This window comes from Oryctolagus cuniculus, chromosome 10 (genome assembly GCF_051225735.1).
Source record: "Oryctolagus cuniculus isolate XC-2025 breed Fujian yellow rabbit chromosome 10, ASM5122573v1, whole genome shotgun sequence".
NCBI classification, from domain to species: domain Eukaryota; kingdom Metazoa; phylum Chordata; class Mammalia; order Lagomorpha; family Leporidae; genus Oryctolagus; species Oryctolagus cuniculus.
In genome coordinates, this window is record NC_142876.1 from 540,677 (window position 1) to 564,442 (window position 23,766).

Consider the following 23,766-nt stretch of genomic DNA (forward strand, 5'->3'; position numbering starts at 1 on the left):
AGCCAGAGAGGGCCCAAGTCCTTGGGTTTGGTTTCTGCCACCCATGTGGGAGACTTGGGAGAAGCTCCTGACTCCTGGCTTTGGATCAGCCCAGCTTTGGCTGTTGTGGCCATCTGGGGAGTGAACCAGCGGATGGAAGATCTTTCTGTCTATAACTCTGCCTCTCAAATAAACCTTAGAAAAACAAACAAAAAACCCCAAACAATTCTATCAGCTACCCAGAAAGCGGCGAAGTGCCAATCTCCAAGTATCTGAAAGCCAGACCCTGGACTCCTGCCTGTGGAGCTCCACTCATCACAAGTTTTACAGAGCTCTGTAGCCTCAGCCTGACCCCCACAGCTCTGATTATGAATACAAACGGACTTCAAGAAGCAAACGTGGCCTCTCTTTAGGAAGGTTCTCCCCTCCTGACCACACGTTGGGACTTCTTTATCTGCCCCAAACCAGTAAAGCAGGACAGGTTGGCTGCCAGGCACAGTTTGCAAAATCTAGAACACGTCACTCATGTTTCTTTTTAACTTGGAAAACAGTTATTTTATTAAAAAAGTTTTTTTTGTGTGTGTGTTAACATGTAATGAGTTAGTCAATGACTACTTCTAAGAATCTTTTAGTTGCTTGCAATGCCAACATCCCGTCAAGAGCGCTGGTTCAAGTCCTGGCTTCCAATCCAGCTCCCTGCTAATGCGCCACTCACATGGGACACCAGGATGGAGCGCCGGGTTCCTGGCTTCAGCCTGACCCAGCCCTGGCCGTTGCGGCCACTGGGGGAGTGACCCAGAGGATGGAAGATCTCTCTCTAAATAACTGCCTTTCAAATAAATTTTAAAAAAAGTAATGGCTGAATGTTGCAAATTTAGCAAAAGATACAAACTAATTCGAGGCTGAGTGAACTCCGAACAAGATAAACTCCCCAATCTAAGACGTGTCCTCATCAAACTGCCCCTGAGGACAGAGAAAAGCTGAACACCGACAGCGATGCAGCCGCAGGAGGGGGGGCTCTGATGGCGACAGGCCTCTCAACCTGGAGCCAGGACGCTGACAGTGGAGGAAAAGTGGGCGCAGCCCCACCCACAGCAACGCAGGGCTCCCGGGCCCTCCTCGCCAGCAAGGGGCAGTGGCCAGGTCAGCAGGGGGCCCCTGCCCTTGGGCATTCTGAGCTGTGTTCTATCGTCCAAGCAAACGCCAAGCAAGCAAAGGAAAACAGTAAGAGTAGGAATCAATGAAGTTGAAAACAACGGAGGGAAAACCCCAGCTGGGATTTGGATAAAACTGCCGAAGCTCCAGCCACAGAAAGACGACAGAGCACTCAAGTTTCCAGCATCCGCGTGAAGGCCAGGGCCTCACCACCAGCCCTGTAGACAACCGCGGCTCAGCCCACACAGCTCTGGCGGCTTAGGTCCCAGGATGCAATTCCTCCAGAACGCAAGTGCAGCACCCAGCAGGAGTGGCTGAGACGTGAGCGCCCCTGCAGCTGCCGAGGGTAGGCAGCCAGAAATGAAATCTCTAGGAGCAGACCCTCTCCCACGTACCCCAAGCCCGCCCGGGGGTGCAGACGGGACTGGCGCAGTGAGGCATGAAGAGCCTGCAGCGCCGGACCCCAGTGCCGCACCAGCTCCACCCTGGCTGCTCCGCTTCCAGGCCGCCTTCCCGTCCTGGTCGAAGCAGCAGCACACGGTCCAGGTACTCGGACCTGTGCCACCCATGTGGGAGACACGGGTGTAGACCTGGCCTAGTCTTGGCTGTTGTGGCCATTTGGGGAGTGAACCAGCAGACAGAAGATTCTCTCTCACTCTGCCTTTGAAATAAATCAGTCTTAAAAAAGCGCACAAAGACAGCACAAACTGCAAACACTACAGACTCACAGGCCCATCAACGTGAACACAAACTTGCTTAACAGAAATGTACACCAGCTCCCTGCCGACAGCCTGGGAGAGCGGCGGTGATGGCCCCGGGGATCCGGCTTCTGCACCCACTTGAGACCTGGAACAAGCTCCTGGCTTCGGCTTGGCCCAGTCCCAGCCATACTGGCCATTTGGGGAGTGAACCAGCAGATGGAAGCCCTGTCTCTTCCTCTTTCTCTAACTCTGCTTTTCAATCCATTAATTGATTAAAAAAATGATTTAGTGAAAGTCAAAAATGGCCACAAACCAGGGGGCTGGTGCTGTGGCACAGTGGGTAAAGCCGCCGCCTGCAGTGACGGCATCCCATATGGGTACCGGTTTGAGTCCTGGCTACTCCACTTCTGATTCAGCTCTCTGCTATGGCCTGGGAAAGCAGCAGGAAGATGGCCCAAGTCCTTGGGCCCCTGCACCTGTATGGGCGACCTGGAGGAAGCTCCTGGCTCCTGACTTTGGATTGGCTCAGCTCCAGCTGTTGTGGCCATTTGGGGAGTGAACCAGCGAATAGAAGACCTCTCTCTTGGCTGGCGCCGCGGCTCACTAGGTTAATCCTCCGCCTTGCGGCGCCGGCACACCAGGTTCTAGTCCCGGTCGGGGCGCCGGATTCTGTCCCGGTTGCCCCTCTTCCAGGCCAGCTCTCTGCTGTGGCCAGGGAGTGCAGTGGAGGATGGCCCAAGTGCTTGGGCCCTGCACCCCATGGGAGACCAGGAGAAGCACCTGGCTCCTGCCATCGGATCAGCGTGGTGCGCCGGCCGCGGTGTCCACTCTGCCTGTCAAAAAACAAAAAACAAACAAAAAAGACCTCTCTCTCTCTTTCAAATAAATAAAATTAAATCTTAAAAAAACAAAGGCCACAAATCAATGGAGCAGACAGGGAGCCAAGAACGAGACCCCACAGCAACCCCAGCAGCAGCAGGCACAGGCACGGCACAGCACGGCACAGCACGACCACCACCTGCAGCCTGCGTGAGACGCACGTCTGACAAAGATGAACCGGAACGGGTCAGACTCGCGTCTGAGACGTAGAACTACGCAAGTGAACCTGAGAGAACATCTTCGGGGCCTAGGACGAGGCTAGAGCTAACAGACCTGACACTATGTAATGCATAGAAATGCCGAGAGGGAACATCACAGAATGCAAACACCTGGGGAGGAGAAGGCGCTGCTCGCCGGCCACACCCCCGGCCCAGGACTACTCCCTACAGCACGAAAGGACACAAAATCAGCAACAAAACCCCAATGACTTCATTCAGAAAACGGGCAAAAGACAGAGTGTTTCACCAAAGAGGGGAACCAGCGCAGGCGAAGCTATGGAGTCCCACACCTGGCAAGGAAGTCAGATCTCAGCCCCGGCCAGCGCTGCACGCCCAGGGCCGGCCACGGCCAGCGGCCACTTGCAGGCTGCTGGGGAAGAGACGGGACAGGAGACTCGGCACAAACTCGGCCACGTTACCCATGAAAACAGACGCTTACTCACGGCTGGGAGCTGGCGTCCTTCCCAGGGGACCACAAGACACACACGACTATCGGGAGAATGGAGGAAGCACCGAGCCCTAGCCAGCAGGGTGAGCCACCTCCCCGACCTGTGCCGACGCAGGCAGCCAGCTGCAAAAGGTGACACGGGGCTGACTCGGGCGACAGCATTCTTGAGATGAACAGATTGGTGGTGGGCGGGGTCAGGTGGGGAGGTGGCTGGGAGGGCAGTGGGAGGGAGCTGGTCCGATGGGGGCTCAGGTCCTCTGGTGAGCCCACAGGACTCCGCCATCAGGCCACGTGGGGGAGGGGCCCAGGGTCTCTCCTGTTCTGAGTTCACGCAAACGTCACATGTCCACTGGTGACCCAGTCACACGCCTCTCAGCATCGATGCCGTCCCCGCAGGGCACACGGTGTGACCTGTGCGCCTGGGAGCCCAGCGCCCGAGGGCGGGGCCTGCCTCCTTCCCCTCTGGACGCCCCCATCTGCTGGCTCCCTTCCCACCCCCGGCAGCTGCAACCTCTCACGTTACTGTTGCCGTGGGCCTTCCACACTGTGTCCTGGAGCACGGCCTGCAGACGCCCCCAGGTGTCCTGGCCGACAAGCCCAGGAAGCCTCCACACTCCACTCACCGCGCCCTCCGGGGAGCCAGACCAAGCAAGAACAGCACTGACTCAGCCCCTGAAGCCCTGGCCTCAGGACGCCGAGTGCCCTGTCACAATGGGCCCTGTCACAGAGTTCCAGGCGTGGCCAGGATGGGGGAGGGGCTCCACCTGTGTGTCCTGTGCAGGCCCCCTCCCGGGGGTGGCATCATCTGGACAGCAGGCCCTGCGTGGGGTGGCTCCTCCTGCAGCCTATCTGCCCTCCAGTGGAGACCTGTTGCAGGCTCCTGGGTAACCACCATGGGCCAGGCAGGCATCTCGTAAAACCACGCATGTGAATTAGGGAGGCCTAGGCGTCAATGAAAGGAAACAGCTGGCACCCTGCCATCAAGATGAAAGTGCTGGCTCTCCCCACGTCGCTGAGAAAAGCTGTGGTCCATCTAGCCCACGTGAGGGCGGGGTCTGAGCAGGGCTGTGACCGAGTCCCACAGGCACCCTGGGTGTCCGGCCCCTCCCACGTCCAGTGCTGTCTGCAGACTGTGGAGGAGGCTGGGGCGGGGGCATAACTGGGTCACCTCATCCATCTCAAAACAGCTCCGAATAAGCAGTGCCGACACTCATTAACTCTGCTGCAGCTCCCGGGCAGCGAGAGAGCGGGCAAAGGTGACTCACCCCCCACGGCAGAGCAGGGGGCAGCACGTGGCTGGACACGGCAGGGCCAGGCAGCAGTTACACGACTGACACGGCTAAATGAATCACATCATGGGGGGGGTGCGCCCGAGCCACTCTGAGTGTCGCTCCTCATCGCGAACCTGGCAAACACCCCACACACATCTCCACCAGGCGGGGCCACAAAGGACACGGTTCAGGGAGGAGTGGCTGGGGACCTGCTCACCCACGCAGGCTTCTCCCCCGGGAACAGACGAGGAGGACTAGACCCCAGCAGAGAGAACGAGGACTCTGGCAACACAAAGGCACGCACGCAGGTGAAGGCCGGGCGGCTGTCGGGAGGCCGCCCTGAGCAGGAGCCACGAAGCTGGTGAAAGCGAGATGGCTTCCCGGCTTCCCTCACGTGGCCGTGCACACCGCACCCCCACACCCATGGCACTGGCACCCAGCCTCAGCGAGCAGGGAGCTCCCAGTCACATCCTGCTGGGCAAAATAACTGATACCGTCCATCAAAGCTAAAAATACAAGTGACCTTTAAGTCGGCAACCCACTTGCGGAAAGTGACTCCATGGCCGGGGCCACAGCGGACGCCACATGGGAATAAACACCACACAGCGGGTCACAGCAGAGAACTCAAGGCCCACTTCAAGCAGCTGAAGGAGAGGCGTGCACGCTGCCACGGGCCTGGCCATGGCAGGAGGAGGAGGGCAGTCCCCTCCACAGCTCAGACCACACCCCAGCTCGTCCTTGAAGGGTCACTGGGGCTGGATGCACACCACGCGACCACGTCAGGAAGAGGAGGAAGGCAGCCCCCTCCACGGCTCAGATGCACACCACGGGGCGCAGGCTAGGTGGGCCTCTGGGGACTCACCCTCAGCTTAGGCCCCTGGGCTGCAGCTGTGGCGACTCCCAGGCGCCTGGGGGTTCTTACAGTGCAAGTGGACACGTGGCCATGTGTTCACCACAGCAACTGAAAGCTACGGCCACGACCCACACAGCAGAGAACCTACTGCAATCTGTGTGCGCATTCCAGGGCTACTCCCAGGGTGGCCTGTGGCCGTCCTGTCCCAGGTTCCCCCTGGGGACAGCTGTCAGTGCCCCCTGAGTTCACCAAGGCCTCTTGTCCTCATGGTCCTGTTCACCACCTGCTACTCTGCCCTGCGCAGCCTGCTCTGGGTGTGTGGAAGGGGATGATGTGGCCCACGATGCCCAACACTGGGCCTGTGCTCTGAGCTCTCCTGGACCCTGGTTCCCACGGCCAGCCTAACAGCCTGGTTTAGGGACCAAGACAGCACAGAGGGAAGGCCCGGGACTGACCCATGGGAGGTGCTTCTGGGAGCCCTTGGCCAGCAGCCCACTAAGAGCCTGGGACGACCCAGAGCCTTGGACTTCCTTGTCCACGCGACACCCCAATCCTAGCAGGTCAGGCACCAGTCGTGAGCACCACCATTACCTGAAGGAGGAGGAGGGCTCCCCGTGGGGGGGCAGCGAGCTGCAGGGCGCAGGCCCTGGGCCCTGGGCGCCTGTCCTGATGAGCTTCCCTGTTTTGGAGTCGTAGATCCGAACCTCAGGGCCAGGCTGGGCCTTGGCGTGCACAGGCGCCGGGTGAAACAAGGCCGTCGGAAGCACGCCCTGCTTGTCCAGAGAGGCTGCGGGGCTGTTCTCCCTGTGGACAGAGGGCACGAGGCTGTGAGGACTGAGGCAGGGACACGGACAGCAACAGCCACTCATGCACATCAACTAGAAGCCCCCCAGCTTCTGACAGAACTTCTAGAACACAATAATGCGCAAACCAAAACAATGCTTCACCTCCTGGGTGGGGCGGCTGCACCCAGGGCTGGCTCCCCCCTGCCCTGCCGTGTCTCTGGCCCCACAGGCCCTGACCCTGGACCTGGCAGTGAGGCGGCTGCACCCAGCTGGCTCCCCCTGCCCTGCTGCGTCTCTGGCTCCGCAGGCCTTGACCCTGGACGCGGTAGCCAGACTGCTGACTGACGAGCAGCTGTCGCTCTCAGCAAAGCAGGCCCTCGCTGCTTCCACCTTTCTCAGGACACCGACTCCCTCCATCTCTGTCCGGCCACCCCCGGGCTCTGGTCCCGACTCCTAGAATGATTTTCAGGGACCCGTGTGTGATTCCGACGATCCCAGCGGAGCCAGCTCAGGCCCAGGAAGAGCCCAGCTCAAGTCGCGAGGAGGAAAAGCGAGTCCACTTTCCTGCCACTGCTGCTCATGCCCGTGCTTCTGAGGCTCATCTGTGAATCGGCGGCCTGGGAAACCAGCCGTGGGGTCACCTCGCTGAGGGAGGAGGGAGAAGGGCGAAGGCCAGGCAGAAGGTGGGCGGGGACGGCAAGGGTCCTACATGGACGCCCACCCTCAGCGAGGCGACCCTCTCCAGGCCCTGAGACTCGGGCTCCCATCGCTCAGCCAGGGAGGGAGCAATGAAGTCAGGCCCGGGAGGCTGGCCTGTGCTGCGGTCACCGCGGCCGCAGGGACCAGGTCCTGACACGGCGGCCAGGCTGGGGCACCCACCGCGGTGTCTTGGCGTCGTCGTCCCGGAGCGGGAAGAGCTGCTCCTCCACCTTGTCCCAGCGCTCCAGGCAGCTCCACAGCCAGTCGGGGTTGACCACGTGCAGGTGCCGGCACTCCTGGGCCTGGCGCACCTTCTCTGTGCCTGTGAGAGACATGCTGGGTAGGCCTCCCGCAGCAGCGGGAGGCATGTCGGGGACACGCAGGCAGGCGTCCTCCAGAGCTGCCACTGCTGTTTCTGCACGTGATGTCCCAGCAGAGCCGGCCCTCGCCTGCACCCTAGCCCCACCCTGACCTCCTGCCCCGCCATTCAGTCCATCAGCAGGCCCTGTCCCTTCCCCAGCTGGGTCCATTCAGGGTCCTGTGCCCCGGATCTGCCTCCCGAAGACAGCTGGGAAAGAGCCGCCCGGCCCAGCTGGACTCTTCCCTTCTCACCCTCTTCTCGCCACACCCCTGGTGTCCCTCAGGCATGGCCTCCAGCTCCCCCTGCATGGCCGGGCAAGCACACCTGGGCCACCTCCCTGCTGCCAGTCTCCTCCCGAGGCCACGCCTTCAGCTGCCCACACTGCCTCCCACCACCATTGCTCCTCAAGAGCCTTCCCCGCACCTGGACCCCCACTCCTGCTCTGCCTGCCCACTCCCCAGCCCCGCGGGCAGCAGCCAGGAAGCGGCAGATGGCCGGCCAGGTCGGGCTTTGTCTCGGAGAAAGTCCTGCTCACCACCAAGACTCCAGAGGAGAGACAGGACAAGGGCTGTGTCGTCACGGACCCCAAGGAAGCAGCTCAGGGACAGACAGGTGAAGAGGTGGGGTCAGGAGCAGGCAGAGGCTGCATGAGGTCGCTGTGCGCATGCGTGACCCGCAGGAGGCCCCTACCACGCCCAGGTCGGACGCCCCGGGAAGAAGGCACCCCACTGCCTGGAGGAAGGTGCCAGGCTGGGTTTCCTCTGGGGTGGAGCAACCACCGGGCCCCACAGAGAGGCTGCCCCGACCTCCACACAGATCTCCCGCTGATCTGTTCTACCGAGAGGAGGACCTTCCTGTACATGCTTTGCCAAACACGAGTCACACGGGTGCACTGTGCCCTGGCCCCTCAGAGGCAGCCCTGCGTCACGGAGCTCGGCTGTGCTCGGCCCCCGACTGCAGGTGCAGCCTCACGGGAAGCCCTGACTCACGGGAAAGAGAGGCACCTCACGTGGTCCAGGTACCAGCTGCCCAGGGCAAGTCAGGTGTGGCGAGGGGTGTTTGCTGTGTAAGCATCGGCACCCCTGGGGTCAAGGCGACTGAGCTCCGGCTGCGCTGCCCAAGGCTGCTCTCCCTGTGGTCACAGCACAGCCCCAGCTGCGAGGGTCCCGTCCATTTGCTCGGGGAGAAATCTTGCCTTTACTTGCTTTGCCCAGAGGGCCGAACTGTGTTTACCTGCCAAACCGAGAAGGGTGCGACGGCCCCCAGCCTTGTCCCTCTGCTGTGACACTGGGATTCTCCACCGCCCCCCAGTCTCACTGCACACTGCTCTGGACACAGCACCCCAAGGCAGGCGCTCCAGAAGCACAGGTGGCGACAACACGTGCACCTGATGGTCACACGCGTGGTCTTCGAGCGACACTGTCACCAGAACACGGGGCTCAGCCTACTCCCGGCGGTGGCAACTCTGAAACGCACTGCACTGAGCCCAGGCCAACCTGGAGGAGCGACCGTGGTGGGGCTGGGCCCTCGCGCGCCCAGGACTTACCTGCCCGCGCCGCAATCAGGTGGGTGGCTCTGTCAGGGGCGTCAGGGTTCAGCACCAGCCGGGTGAGGATCTTGGCTCCCAGCGCCGTGGCGTGGTAGTGCTCCCGCGTCTTCTCGATCGGGAAGTTCGCCGGGTGCAGCCCGCTGAAGGTGATGACGACGCCCGCCAGCACCTTACTCTTGAGCTCCGGCACGATCCTGCGCATGTCTGGGGCTTCCTCGACCTCCCTGTTGAGGTACCGGTCGTATCTGGTGTAGTAGTCGGCGTGCACGCGGGCCAGGATCTCCTCGAGGTGGATGAGGTGGTCGTCGTCATCCACGTCCTCCTCCTCCTCCTCCACGCTCTGGTCCAGGGACTCGCCCGCGGTGACGCCTGACTGCTCGCTGTTCTGCGACTCCGTCTCGGCCTCCTTCCTGTCGGCACAGCCGTTGCCCAGGCCGCAGAGGCTGCCCCGCTCGCTGTCTTCCGGCACGTCCAGCACACTGGGCGGGGGCTCTCCTGTGTGGCCGGTGCCCGGGGGCTTGCCTCCGCCAGGGTCGGGGGCCCCTCCCTGATGCAGTACTCTCACTCCGTCCTGGGGGGGCCTCGGCTTCTTCCGGCCCCTCTTCTCACCTTCCCCACCAGAGGCGGAGGCGTCCGACGCGCTGCTCTCACTGTCACTGGACAGGTCAAAGTCCAAATCTGTGCCCGGGGTGCCCTGAGTGGGCTGTGCTGGGGTCCGACCACCCTGCCCACACGACCCCTGCGGCCCGGGAGCTGCTGGCTCGTGGTTGCTGGCAGAGACAGGGGCAGGGGCCCCGGCGTCCTGGTCATCGGCCTTCCCGAGGCGGGGCATGGCGCCTTGGGGACAAGCACCCAGCACGGCCTCGCCGCCGTTCAGCTCCCTCGTGGGCTTCGGGAAGCCGCCACTCGGCTCCACCCCAGGAAGCTGCCTTCCCTCCTCAGAGTCCTTCCCGGGCAAGGCTGGTTCTGGGACATCAGTGCCTTTACAAGAATGGTTGGCTACAGGTGTGTGCAAAGGAGAGGTCACCGTTACTCCACAGCAGGCATCGCCCAGGTGCTAGAGCACAGCGCACACCCCCAGCCGCCCGCTTTCTCCTGGCTGTGACTGCTCAGGTCTGTTTCAGGAGGTGCAGGACTAACTCAGTGCCTCAAAGACTTTATCTGAAAACTTCAGAGCTCCAGAGACCCCGAAGACCCCAGTGACAATCTTCCCAGCGCAGACCCCAGCCCCAGGCCTGACAGGGCTCTCTGCCTCTCAGGAGTGGGGCTGCCACGCTGCCTGTGTCTAAGGAAAATGGGCGGAGCCAGCACTCAGGGTTTGAAAGTGCACTTCCACCTTTACTCAACTAAGAAAATGCAGAAGGCAGAGCTACCTTAAAAAAATCCAAGTTGGAACCAAATACTATCCTGGTTTTCAGTATTAAAATTCCAGCCTCGGGGCCGGCGCTGTTTCACAGAAGGTTAAGCCTCCACCTGCAAGGCCAGCACCCCACACGGGCGCCGGCTGGAGTGCCGGCTGCTCCACTTCCCATCCAGCTCCCTGCTAATGTGCCTGGGAAAGCAGTGGAAGATGGCCCAGGTACTTGGCCCAGTCATGGCTCTCACAGCCATCTGGGGAGTAAATTAGCAGATGGAAGATCTCTCTTTTTCAATGTCTCTCTTTGTAACTCTGACTTCCAAATAAATATATAATACATCTTTTTTTTAAGATTTATTTATTTATGTGAAAGAGCTACACACAGAGAGAAGGATAGGTCTTCTATCCGCTGGTTCACTCTAATTGGCCACAACGGCCAAAGCTGCACCGATCTGAAGCCAGGAGCCAGGAGCCACTTCCAGGTCTCCCACGTAGGTGCAGGGGCCCAAGGACTTGGACCATCTTCTACTGCTTTCCCAGGCCATAGCAAAGAGCTGGATCAGAAGTGGAGCAGCCGGGTCTCGAACCGACGCCCATACGGGATGCCGGCACTGCAGACGGTGGCTTTACCTGCTACGCCACAGCTCCAGCCCCAGTATAATAAATCTTTGAAAAAACATTTTGGATAAATTATGTTGAACCTTATTAAAGTAACAGGAGGTTGGGGCCTGCGCTGTGGCACAGTGGGTTAAAGCCCCAGCCTGCGTGCCTGCATCCCACCTGGGCGTGGTTTGAGTCCTGGCTACTCCACTTCGGATCCAGCTCCTTGCTAATGGCCTGGGGAAGCAGTGGAGACGGCCACGTGCTTGTGCCCCTGCACCCGTGTGGGAGACCTGGAAGAAGCTCCTGGCTTTGGCCTGGCTCAGCCCCTGTTTTGGCCACTGGGGGTGTGAAACCAGCATAGAAGATCTCTCTGTATCTCTGCCTTTCAAACAGATAAATAAATCTTAAAAACCAAACCAAACCCCGGCCTCCAAGTGCGAAACAGGGCTGAAAGGAGAGCACAGGCTGTGGACAGAGCGGGCCAACGCAGCGCCCCGCAGGCGCCAGGCGCCGGCTGCGCACCTTTCTTTCCGGTCTGCGGCTCGCGGGGCCCCGGCGGGGCGTGCAGGTCGCCGGCGCCCTGGAAGTACACGTACTTCTTCACAGTGATCAGGTTGGGGGCGAACTTCCAGACGTCTTCCCGGTCGTCAATGATGCACACCATGGAGTCTCCGCAGGGAAAGAGGTTTCTGGGGGGAGACGCGAGGTCGGGCCTCTGAGGAGCTGCCACCGGGCGGCCCCGCTGGAGGGCGGGCAAGGCACGGCGACCCCGGGAGCCGGCTCTAGGGCTGTGCGCGCAGCAGACAGCTCCGCCAGGGCCTGAGGAGACGACGCGGGACGTGGAACGGGCACAGGTGCGGGCAGAGGGCAGCTCGGGACTGCGCCCCAGGACTGCCGAGCCGCCAGCAGCACAGCGGCACACAGCTCCCGAGCACGGGGAGCGCAGGCACCAGCGCCAGCACCAAAGCCCTCAGTGCCGCTGCTCCGCTGTGCCTGGGGGAGGTCTTGCCCGGTCTGGGGTCCTTGCCGACCCCGTCAGACGGCCATCTCCTGTGTCCCCGTGCCCTCCCCACACCGCTCCACCTTCCTGGCCCCCTGAAGCCCGCAGCGGGAGAAGCCACAGGCCCTGCTGGGACACACAGGTTCCTGAGCCTGCACCAGAGACGGACAGGCCCCTCACAGCAGTGAGAATCTGCAGCTACAGTGAGCACCCAGGCTGCGCTGCTGCACACACACCGAAGGGAGTGCAAAAGCACGGAACGCCGACACGGAGGCAGGGGGCAGAGCCCCGCTGCAGGGCAGCGTCGAGACGGCGAGGGCGAGGGCGGAGCAGACAGTGGTGGCAGTCTGGCGCGGATGTGGACTTGCCGCATGCTGGGGCCACGGTGGGGATGGAGGGGCTCGCGTTCCTACTCAGGTGCGGCGCACGACCAGCAGTGCCCCGTCAGGCAGGAGCTGAAGGGGGGCCGTGGCGGCGGCAGCGCACCCATACGCACCTCAGGTTTCCTGTTTTAGAAAACGGGTCGATGCATTCGTCCCTCGACAGGATGCGATGAGAAAAAAGCTTCTTCTCGGGGTCTAAAAAGCCTTTAGAAAAGAGACACGAGAGGACTGAGGTGCACCAGGCCGGGCCCCACGCAGAGCTCTTCCAGGTGTGGCCGTCCCCCACGCAGGGCCCCAAGGGCAGCTGTCCCCCATGCAGGGTCCCAGGTGTGGCCGTCCCCCACGCAGGGCCCCAGGGGCAGCTGTCCCCCACGCAGGGCCCCAGGGGCGGCTGTCCCCCACGCAGGGTCCCAGGTGTGGCCGTCCCCCACGCAGGGCCCCAGGGGCAGCTGTCCCCCACGCAGGGTCCCAGGTGTGGCCGTCCCCCACGCAGGGTCCCAGGTGTGGCCGTCCCCCACGCAGGGTCCCAGGTGTGGCCGTCCCCCACGCAGGGCCCCAAGGGCAGCTGTCCCCCACGCAGGGCCCCAAGGGCAGCTGTCCCCCACGCAGGGTCCCAGGGGCAGCTGTCCCCCACGCAGGGCCCCAGGGGCAGCTGTCCCCCACGCAGGGTCCCAGGTGTGGCCGTCCCCCACGCAGGGCCCCAAGGGCAGCTGTCCCCCACGCAGGGCCCCAGGTGTGGCCGTCCCCCACGCAGGGTCCCAGGGGAAGCCGTCCACCACACAGGGTCCTAGTGGCAGCTGTCTCCCATGCAGGGTCCCAGGGGCAGCTGTCCCCCACGCAGGGCAGGGCTCCCGACTCAGGGATGATGCTGGTTTATAAGAGCCTTTCACCCCGTTCATGTGAATTGCCTATCTACACTAAAAGCACAAAACCAGAAACAGCTCCGTATACAGCCAGGGCGTTAACCTTTGACCTCAGGAAGCTGGGGTTGTGGCTGTCCACTCGACCTTGTGTGTCCCCATGGTGGTCTTCCCTGGACCCAGGGATAGCACAGGACAGTGTCAGGGGAGGGGGGAAGGGGAGGCTTCTCTTAGAGCCTCGGACAGCACGGACGAGCCAAGGCCCCAGGGGACACCCAACGCCGCATCTGTCCTGCGCTTTCCTATGGACAATACCTATGGCAAAGTTTAGTCTGTGGGTCAGACGTGGTGAAAGCGTTAGCAACGGCAGCTGGAACCGAAGGAGATCGCGCCAGCAACGCACTGTGGCAGCAGTGGTCCTCTCAAGGCAGTGCACACTCTGGCGGCCCGCACGGCACTCGCCGGCACTCCCTAGCCACCCGCCCGGCTGACGTTTCAAGTGAAACAAGGGCAAACTGAACCCATGCACCGTGACTGCCTGCTGCGGACCCGGGGAGGGAGATGCTGACGACAGCCCCAGATTCTGTCAGGACACCCAGGACGGCGTGTGGTTTACAACGCACGAAGTGCCTGTTTCTAGGAGCTTCCATACAGTCTATCTCCAGACCACAGCTGGTCATGGGACCCACAGAACAGGACGCCGTGGGGAGGGTGGGCACGGGCTGGCCTACACTCTAGGCAGACACAGCTCAGCCCCGCGGCTATCCACCACGCGCGCACCGTGTCGGCGCTACAAAGGCAAGCAGCACCTTGAGATCACGGACATGTCTCCGTCCCCCGTGACCAAGGCCTGCACCACGCTGGACATCGATGGTTTGCAGGACACCTGGCTTAACCTCCAAATTAACTCGCAAAGACATGAGGCTCCTAAGGACAAGGCAAGGCACGTCTGTCTGAACTCACGCAGGTAGCAGCGTCACCTCTCAGAACCCTCCGTGCGAGCAATCAGCAAACGAGGCAGATCCCTCGGGCTTGCCTTCATCCTGGGTTTCCACAGATCTAACTCGCTTCCTGAATGGAAAGCCTACTGCTCCCTGCACAAGGTTCCGAAGTTTTAAATCTGCGTTATCTAATTAGACGTGCTGACACTTCGCAGTCAGCGACATACAAAGCTTCTCTTCCAATCCGAAGAACTGTCAACACACAGTGAACACCCCTTGTCCAATCGCAGAAGGCGGGCACTGAGTGAGAGCACACTCTGGGACCGACACGGCTGCAAGCCCTCAGCCACGCGTCTCGCACGCGGCTGAAGGCGTGAAGGACAGGTATCTGCTCCCCGCCAGGGACGGATGGACAGGAGAGGAGAACAGCACACACATGCGGCCTCCTCAGGCGCCAGACATGCACGTGACTGAGCCCCCCGGGCGGATGTGGACCCCGTGCGGGGAGGAACACCCTCACCCCAAACCAGCTGCACCCACACATTCAGGACTCCAGGACCACTCATCTCTCACCGCAACCTGGTTCCAGGAACTCACCCAGAGATGCAACTCAGAGGAGGAGAACCTAAACTAAACCCTTCAACCAGCTGTTGGGGATGCGGCATAGCGGGTAACACTGCCGCCTGCAGTGCCGGCATCCCACATGGGCTCAGGTTCGAGTCCTGGCTGCTCCACTTCTGACCCAGCTCTCTGCTATGGCCTGGGAAAGCGGCAGAAGATCCAAGTCCTTGGGCCCAGCACCCACATGGAGACCAGAAGCTCCTGGCTCTGTATTGGCCCAGCTCCAGCTCATGTGACCATCTGGGGAGTGAACCAGCAGATGGAAGATCTCTCTCTGCCTCTCTGTAACTCTGCCTTTCAAGTAAATAAATAAATCTTTAAAATAATCTCCAAATTTAAAATTTGAAAACGGAAGACATACTTACTACCTCGTAACACTGTCAGGATCGTGAAAGGATAAAGGTCTGCCACGTGGTTGCTGCTTACATGTTAGAATTTCCTACAGAGGTACTGAATACTCTTTTTTCTTTTTAAAAAAGGCAGAGTCACAAAGAGAGGGAGAGACAGAGAGCAAACTTCCATGGGCTGGTACGCTCCCCAAATGGTGGCAACGGCCAGTCCTGGGCCTATCTGAAGCCAGGAGCCTGGAGCTTCTGCTGGGTCTCCCATGTGGGTACAGGGGGCCAAGCACCTGTACCATCTTCCACTGCTTTCCCAGGCCGTTAGCAGGGAGAGGAAGTCTGGGCTGGAAGAGGAGCAGCCCAGACTTAACTGGCGCCCATATCCCAAGTGGAGGCTTAGCCTACTGCACCACCGCGCCGGCCCGGGTACTGAATACTACAGAGGGATCTGAACTCACTGCAACAACACTGTCCAGACCGCTGGATTCGGAAGCATTTAACACTTCCCGCAGACACAGGAGCTGTGCCTCTGGCACCACGCACTGTCCACACGTGTGCGCCAGTGATCGCCCACGGGCTCTGTCCCCGACTCAGGTGCCAGCCAGTGCTGCCGCCCGGGGAACACTGCTGCCTCGCGCACACCAGGTCCACGCCAAGGCCACCAACACACACAACAATGCTCAGCCATCCACGGTTCCCTGCCACTGTGCCGCGGCTCCAGTGCCACCTGCAAGCAACACGCGCCAAGCCCACTTGCACCCAATCAGTAACAGGTTCCCACTGATGCTTCCATCGTTCACGCATCCGTACCACGGAGCTGCAGACAGAGTCGGTGAATGGAGCAGCGCCGCGGCCCGGTGTGCACTGACCTGCGATTGTGTGTGCGTACAGCCGGCTGCCGAAGGTGAACACGTGCAGCTCGTACAGCCTCGCGATCTTCTCCAGGAAGTCCTTGCAGTGAGGGCGCAGGCGGGTGTGCAGCATCGGCTCGCCCCGGCCCAGCTGGAAGTGGAGGATGCCCTGCGAGCCACAGCAACGGCGGTCAGAGGCGGCCCCGAGTCCCGGCGCCCCGGGCCGAGCCCCGCCCAAGGAGCTGCGGCACCCCTGGTGACAGCACGGGGCGACGCTAACCATGCTGCCACGGTAACTCCGTGTACCTGCTCCTGACAGCTATGCTGACGACCGACCACGGTAAGTGGGGCAGCTACCCTTCACAGCCACGACAAACACACGATACACTAACCACCCACGGCAATTACTCCTGGTAACTGACCTACTCCAGCAGCTGACTTCCCACCTACCCAGGGCAACCATGCTAATTACAACAGTAAGTACCCAAGATAACAACTACCTACGGTGACAGCTACGGTAACGACGCTAACTGCCCACAGTAACCAGCTGTGCTAACTACTGCGCCAAGTCTGCTCACCAGCCGTGGCCAGGGTGACTACCCCTCTGCGGGCGTCACCAAGGGGTCATGCTGGCCCTGGCCACACAGCGTCCTCTCCTGAGGACCGGGCCAGCATGGCAGTGCCCCGTCTCACCTGGCAACCCAGCAGCCTACGTGACGGGTACACAGATAAGCCTGCTCTCCTCAAGGAGTTAGACTTCGGTCCTCGTAATCCTGTTTATCGTGCACTTTCTCAGCAAGAACACTCACTCGTAACAACAGCGTCCAGTCCAACCTTCCGGCGCTCATGAAGAGGCCGTGTGTGAGTTACAGTGACGGCCTTTACCCTACTTCACACCAAAAGTCCAAGAGCTACAACACGAGCCTCCTTAAGAACGCGAGTCCAGATCTCCACAAGGCAGCACCAGATGGTCTCTCTGCCAGACCGGCAGGTGGCCGAGCTTCCGGAGCGGGGCAGGCACGGGCCGCAGGGTCTGTGTTGGACGTAACTGCAGCGACTACCACCAGAGGCCTGTTCACGCCTCAACCACCCCGTGCACACAGAAGACGCAGCCCCTCCCAGGCCACACAAGCGGGAACAGGCACAGCAAAGCCACTTCAAACTGTCTAATAAAACTGACTCGAAACACAACTTCAAAGGCAACACACGCAGGCAGAGACGTGCAGGCAGACGTGCAGGCAGCAGGCCCGGACCCCGCAGCCGGGGGAGCGGTCGGCACGGGTGCAATGCTGCTGTCTTTTCCCACGTGAAATCCACGGTGACGGCACTCAGCCAGACGCCACCGTCACAACGGCACTTCCACAGCGCCATCAACCAGTCAGAGCAGTGCCCTCACCGCCCATGGGATCCGTGCAGGTCGCCCACGGGTGCGTCTGTGTCCTCCATTCACCGAGCTGGCCTCCAACGACCAAACATCCTGCCGATGAGGTCTGGCACCAAGCCCACTGCACTCCCTGCCGTCAAACGCCCACTGCTACTGTCACAGCCCGACAGCTCAGCACCTAGACCGACCGCTCCGTGTCCTGAGGCCTGGTTTCTACGTCTGCACCTGGCCACGGTGAAGACTCAGGGCTCCCACCAGACCGGACTGCCCAGGCCTCAGTAGGAGCCGGCAAGATGGGAGGACTCGCAGCACCCAGCACCTAGGACAGGAGCAGCTGGTACGTGTGCGAGAGCACAGGTAGCTCAGTGCTGCTGGGCCCCTCGGGCAAGCCTCCGGCTACGGGCACCACAAGCTCGGTCCTGAGCAGATGCTACATTGCGGGAAGCGTGCTGGTCACACCGACAGGGCTCCCTCCTGGCCCAGGAGAATCCAGGCACAGTGAGTTCCACCCTCACCTCCGGCCCGGGTCTCACGAGACAACTCCAGCATCCCAGGGACATCCCTGATCAGCTCACCCAGCCCAACGGGGCCTCCCCTGCCCACCCACCGCCCGCCCGGGGCCCTGGGTCCTCACACCCCGTCACCAGCAAGGGCGCCGAGGGTGCGAGTGCTACCAAGGGGCGTCCTCAGAGCCCCGAGCAACGCCGCAGGTCTCACGGGGCGGCCCAGCTCACAGCCCCGGCCCACGACTGACAGTCCGCTCCTCCAGCCTCGGCTATGCAACACTGGGGACCCTTGGCTTCTGGAAGGGTTGCCCGGCACCGCCAGGTCCCTCACTTTATTGGACATCTGTGGACAGTGCTGCTCCGTCGTGTGGATCAGGGTCTGGTCCAGGTCGACCATGAGCACCAGCTTCCTGTTCCGATGCAGTCGCTGCTGGTCTTCCCTCGCTATTTTTTCAGCTTGCTAAGGTGACAAAGAGCACAGGAAGACAAAGTGAGTACTCCTGGATCCAAAACAGAAGCACACCGACACACTCCAACCAACAGCCTCCACTGCCCAGCCAGGACCCACACGAGGTTTGGTCTGCATGCCCGCCGCAGGCGGTGTCCGCTGTCGTCATGCCGCAGTTCTGTCTGGGCCAAACCTGCGGATGGCAGTCTGACGTGTGGTCGCTACGTTAGCTGTGAAGGCGGGGGAGGGCTGCACTAGTTCAGCTGAGTGCCACGGAGCAGAGGTCAGACCCACACGCCCTGCCCGGCCCACACGGCTCTGTGCCAGCAGCACTGGATCCTCCTCGGCCCCCCGTGGTCCTTGGCTCCCCACTGGCTTCTGGACGGAGGGCCACTGCTCTCGCCCGCTCTGGGCTGCACACTGGGTCCATGCCAGCCTGGCCCGCACGCACCCTCAGTGGCACAACAGCCTTGGAGCTCCCACACCGGGACCCTCTCATCCCTGGTCCCAGCTAGAATTTGGCTCCTAGCGAAGCCAGACTGGCTGACCACTCACAGCCGCAGCGGCAGCAGCCAGGGGAGCTGCTGCCCCACCAGTAACGGGGACGTGTGCCTCTCCAGGTGCTGCTGTCGGCAGCCTGTCCCTCTACGTGAGCCGCCCAGCTCCCGAGGGGCTGCCTCGGAGACAACCTCGACCGCCGACTGGGCGTCTTTTCCGACTCACCTCGGAGCTCACCATCAGCTCCGGCACGCTGTGCACCATGGACACGGTTGCTGTGGACAGCGGCATCTGCTGCTTGCCATTCTTACTCTGCAACCTTGAAAGCAACGAAGCACTGCTGGGATACACGCTCACGGCCGGTCAGCTGTGCACACAGGGCACAGGGGCTGGGAGTGACACTGAACTGCGCTGTCTCCTGTGTGGCTAGGACAACCAGTGAGGACCGAACTCACACCACAGTCACAGCCACACACATGCACACGTGCAGTCAACTGTCACACGCATGTGCACACACGCAGTCACAAATACACACACACAGCCACACACAAGCACAGCCACACACATGGTCACTCAGTCACGTAGTCAGTCACACCCAGTCATACAGTCATACTCACGTGCACACACGCAGTCACACCCAGCCACACACGTGGTCACTCAGTCCTGTGCAGTCACACAGTCACACCCAGTCATATAGTCATACACACGTGCACACACGCAGTCACACTCAGCCACACACACGTGGTCACTCCGTCTTATGCAGTCAGTCACGCAGTCAGTCATAGTCATGCATGGTCACGTGCAGTCACACCAGTCACACACACGTGCACACACACAGTCACAGTCATGCACATGTAATCTCACGCTGGCCACACTCGGAGTGCCTCAGACCAAGCTCACGCACACGCAGTCACATGCACTCACAGCCACACTGGCCATTCACTTGGAGTGACTCAGCATTAAATTCACTATGAAAATAAACTGTAGAGTTCACATGGAAACACAGAGAACGCATCCAGAGACAACCAACCCTCACGGCTCCCCAGACACATGAGGGCCAGCAGCTGGACAAGGGTTGGAGGGGAGGACGCCCAGGCCTCTGAGAGGGGCACGAGGCAGGAAGGGACCTGCGGTCCGCACAGCGGGACAAGGAGGTCAGTCTCCACCCGGCACCTCCCTGCCATGGCCGGCAAGGGTCAGGCATGACGCGGGCACGGCTGGGGGGCGGGTACTCACTGGGTCAGGTCCTGGCCGCACTCGGCACACAACCCCTTCATGACCACCGGGTGGCTGCAGCCTTCCAGTCTCACCAGCACTGCCCTACAAAACACGGAGCGGAGACAATCACAGAGGAAACGCCACTTTCAACCTCCATTGGCACAGTGCGCGGAGACCCCTGCCCGAGGTACCTGCCGTGCCCCTCCGCACCGACTCTACACCAACCCTAGCCCTGAATCAGCCAGGCCACAGGCGGAGCTGCGGTGAAACCCAGGGGTCTGAGCCAGGAGACCTGGGGAGGACGCAGGGCTGCCCCAGACGCGCTCAGTCTTCACGCAACCGCCACGCTCCTGATAAAGTCGTGTTAATGAAACTCAGCAAGGAACAGAAAGGAGTGAGTCACCAGCACCACAGACACACCAGTCTAGAGACTGCTCATCTATCGTCAGACGCGCAGCTCTCCAAGACACGGTGCTTCTCTGTCCGGCAGATGAGCCAAAATAAGGCTGGAATCAGAGGACCCCGGCTCCCACTGAGAACCCGCCCAGGCGTGGACGGAGCCCGCCCCACCAGGAGGCGTCTGCACAGACTGCAGAGGGCTCCACTCCTGCAGGCCACCATGCGGGAGGCACAGCTATGGGGCAGCATCCTCCGAGGGGGGCTTTTCCCTGCAGGGAGCGGGAGCGCCTGGGAACGCAAGGGAGGAAGCCCCGGCTCTGGTGCCTCGGGGCAGGAGGGAGCAGAACCAAGCTCCAGGGCCTGGCAGCTTCCTGCCCAGAATCCCAGCAGCCCTCATCTCACGCACGCCTGCCAGAGCAGGACAGGAAGCTGCCCCACTATCTGTTCCCACCCCTCGTCCTCACGTGCCAGCAGCCTCCGCCCCTGTGGCGACAGGGCCAGGGCCCTCCACGGACACGGAGCCCCTCTCAAGCAATCTCAGCCCAACCCACGGTGAGCAGCCTGGTGGGGACGGAAGGAGAGGTCATTAACACCCGTATCACAGAAGGAGCTCTGCCCCAGACGCTTCTTGGAGAGTATACAAATCTCAATTTTACACATCAAGCATTCTACAACAGACAACATGGCAGTGGTATGTTGTTTGAAAAAGGATTAAGCTTTTGAAGGTGACAGTAAGATCTCCTTAGCTTAGTGATCAAAATTCTGCAAGCCACCTGCCCAAGTTACCAAAAACACACAGCAGAAGGCCCAGGCAGAGTCAGACAACGAGACACAGAAACTACTTAGCAACACCGAGAGCCAGAGCACCCGGAACCAGACACAGCTCGGTGAGACCAGAGCCGGCACTGCCTGGCCGCAGAAGGACCTGCGCACACTACGCATGGCGCACCTGCTGCTGTGACCAGCTCTGGGCCAGCAGACACAAAGGGACACGCTCGGGGCCTGGCTCCAGACTCACCAGTAACACCCTCAGCAGCAGCACCGCAGGGAGCGACACACAGCCCCACAGGTGAGGGCCTGCCCCAACACACCGGGCGGCGGGGCCCGCCTGCCCTGACACTGCCTACTAGAAACCCCGGGGAGCAACACCAAGTCTGCAAGTCCAGTGAGGCCGCGCCATGCCAAAGCAACACGGGAAAATCAGCAGCATTTCCAGAGCCAACCTTGAGCAAGTGGAAACCAAACTTAAAACTGCAGCACCATGTGCCACTCAAACAGAGCGAAACCCAAGCACTCACAGTCACGGGCGAGAAGGCGAGACCGAGTGTGACAGAGCCTGGATGCCGACACCGGTTCCCACACAGGCCGGCCCAAGTCCCGCAGGGCTGCAACCACGGACAAGCTTATCCCAACACCCACGGGAAGGCACCGGCCCCTGCATGGCTGAAGTGACTGACAAAGAATGAATGGGGGTATCGCTGCACCTGACCTGCAGCAACACCCATGGCCAGCAGGGCTCTGGGCACGGCCTGCCCACCCGCCCGGCCCGCTCTTCAGTGTGGAGGCTTTCAGAAGCCTTGCTCAGGCAAGGCGGAAGAGCGCCTGCGTCGCACACCCTGGGCAGGGTTCCTGCCTCATCAAGACATCGAGTTCTGCTCCGGGAGACCCTGACGGGGACGGGTGTCCAGCACAAAGGACTCAGCGAAGGCCACGGCCTGGCCAGAGAACGGGCAAGCGACAGGTACGTGAACCACGCACGTCCTTAGCTCTAAGGGAGACACAAACACGCACACAGTGGGGCTGCACACACTTCTGGGACGCAAAGAGTCCAGCTACTCCAGGAAGAGCGTGGCGGCCAGACAGACGCGCCCTGCGCTCCACAGGATCCGCACAAGGGCAGGCGGCAGGGGCGAGGAGGGGGACGCCGCAGGTGCTGGCCCTCGGCCCTCAGCTCAGCGAGCCCACGGAGCCGTGCGCCCCATGCCGTGCCCTGGGAGGCCGAGAGCACCAGCACCGCATCCCTCCCCGAAGCCCAGGGCCACTGCTCTCCCGAGAAACCTGTGGAGGGCATCACCGTCACCTACGCTCTGAGACGCTGGCTTAGGCTGCGTAGACCAGCTCGGCAAGGCTTTGCAATCAAAGACCAAGTAAAGGGGCCGGTGCTGTGGACAGCGGGCAAAGCCGCCGCCTGCAGTGCCAGCATCCCACTCTCTCTGCCTCTCCTTCTCTCTCTTTCAAATAAATAATCTTAAAAAAAAAAAAAAAAAAAAAAACACGTAAGAAAATAGTACGGGGCTGGTGAGGTGCAGGTTAAGCCACCCACTGCGACGCCAGCACCCTCGCTGCTCCACTTCTGATGCAGCGCCTCGCTCACACGCCTGGGGAAGCAGCAGATGATACCTGGGCCCGTCACCCCGTGGAGGACCCGGGTGACGCTTCAGGCACCTGGCCCAACCTGGCTGTTGCAGCCATTTGGGGAGTGCACCAGCAGACGGAGGACTACTTTATCTAACTCTGCCTCTCAAACAAAAAAGAATGTTTAAACAAGAACAGTATGTAGTACAAAACAGGGAGAGCTAGGGCAACACTCCTCACAGCTCGACCAATGCTGCACCAAACACACCCCTCACAGTGCCCACTCAGGCCTGCACCAAACACACCCCTCACAGCTCGACCCAGGCCTGCACCACCCCCCTCACAGTGCCCACCCAGGCCTGCACCACACCCCTCACAGTGCCCACCAAGGCCTGCACCAAACACACCCCTCACAGCCCCACCCAGGCCTGCACCAAACACACCCCTCACAGTGCCCACCCAGGCCTGCACCACACCCCTCACAGTGCCCACCCAGGCCTGCACCAAACACACCCCTCACAGCTCGACCCAGGCCTGCACCACACCCCTCACAGTGCCCACCCAGGCCTGCACCACACCCCTCACAGCTCGACCCAGGCCTGCACCACACCCCTCACAGTGCCCACCCAGGCCTGCACCAAACACACCCCTCACAGCTCCACCCAGGCCTGCACCACCCCCCTCACAGTGCCCACCCAGGCCTGCACCACCCCCCTCACAGCCCCACCCAGGCCTGCACCACACCCCTCACAGCCCCACCCAGGCCTGCACCAAACACACCCCTCACAGTGCCCACCCAGGCCTGCACCACCCCCCTCACAGTGCCCACCCAGGCCTGCACCAAACACACCCCTCACAGTGCCCACCCAGGCCTGCACCAAACACACCCCTCACAGCCCCACCCAGGCCTGCACCACCCCCCTCACAGTGCCCACCCAGGCCTGCACCAAACACACCCCTCACAGTGCCCACCCAGGCCTGCACCACACCCCTCACAGCCCCACCCAGGCCTGCACCACCCCCCTCACAGTGCCCACCCAGGCCTGCACCACACCCCTCACAGCCCCACCCAGGCCTGCACCACACCCCTCACAGCCCCACCC

At 61.4% G+C, this 23,766-nt stretch overlaps 1 protein-coding gene across 4 annotated transcripts in view; it reads right to left on the reverse strand.

Moving 5' to 3' along the window:
• CTDP1 (CTD phosphatase 1) overlaps positions 1 to 23,766 on the reverse strand; it is a 44,985-nt gene that overhangs the window by 15,798 nt on the left and 5,421 nt on the right. For all 4 annotated transcript variants that reach the window (XM_051840465.3, XM_051840466.3, XM_051840464.3 and 1 more), the window contains exons 2-10: positions 19,928 to 20,011; positions 18,917 to 19,010; positions 18,077 to 18,205; positions 15,874 to 16,024; positions 12,355 to 12,445; positions 11,381 to 11,547; positions 8,896 to 9,897; positions 7,169 to 7,310; positions 6,096 to 6,308 (exon numbers count right to left, since the gene is read on the reverse strand). In XM_051840465.3, the coding sequence (XP_051696425.3) occupies positions 6,096 to 6,308; positions 7,169 to 7,310; positions 8,896 to 9,897; positions 11,381 to 11,547; positions 12,355 to 12,445; positions 15,874 to 16,024; positions 18,077 to 18,205; positions 18,917 to 19,010; positions 19,928 to 20,011 (2,073 nt within the window). The remainder of the gene's footprint in view (positions 1 to 6,095; positions 6,309 to 7,168; positions 7,311 to 8,895; positions 9,898 to 11,380; positions 11,548 to 12,354; positions 12,446 to 15,873; positions 16,025 to 18,076; positions 18,206 to 18,916; positions 19,011 to 19,927; positions 20,012 to 23,766) is intronic.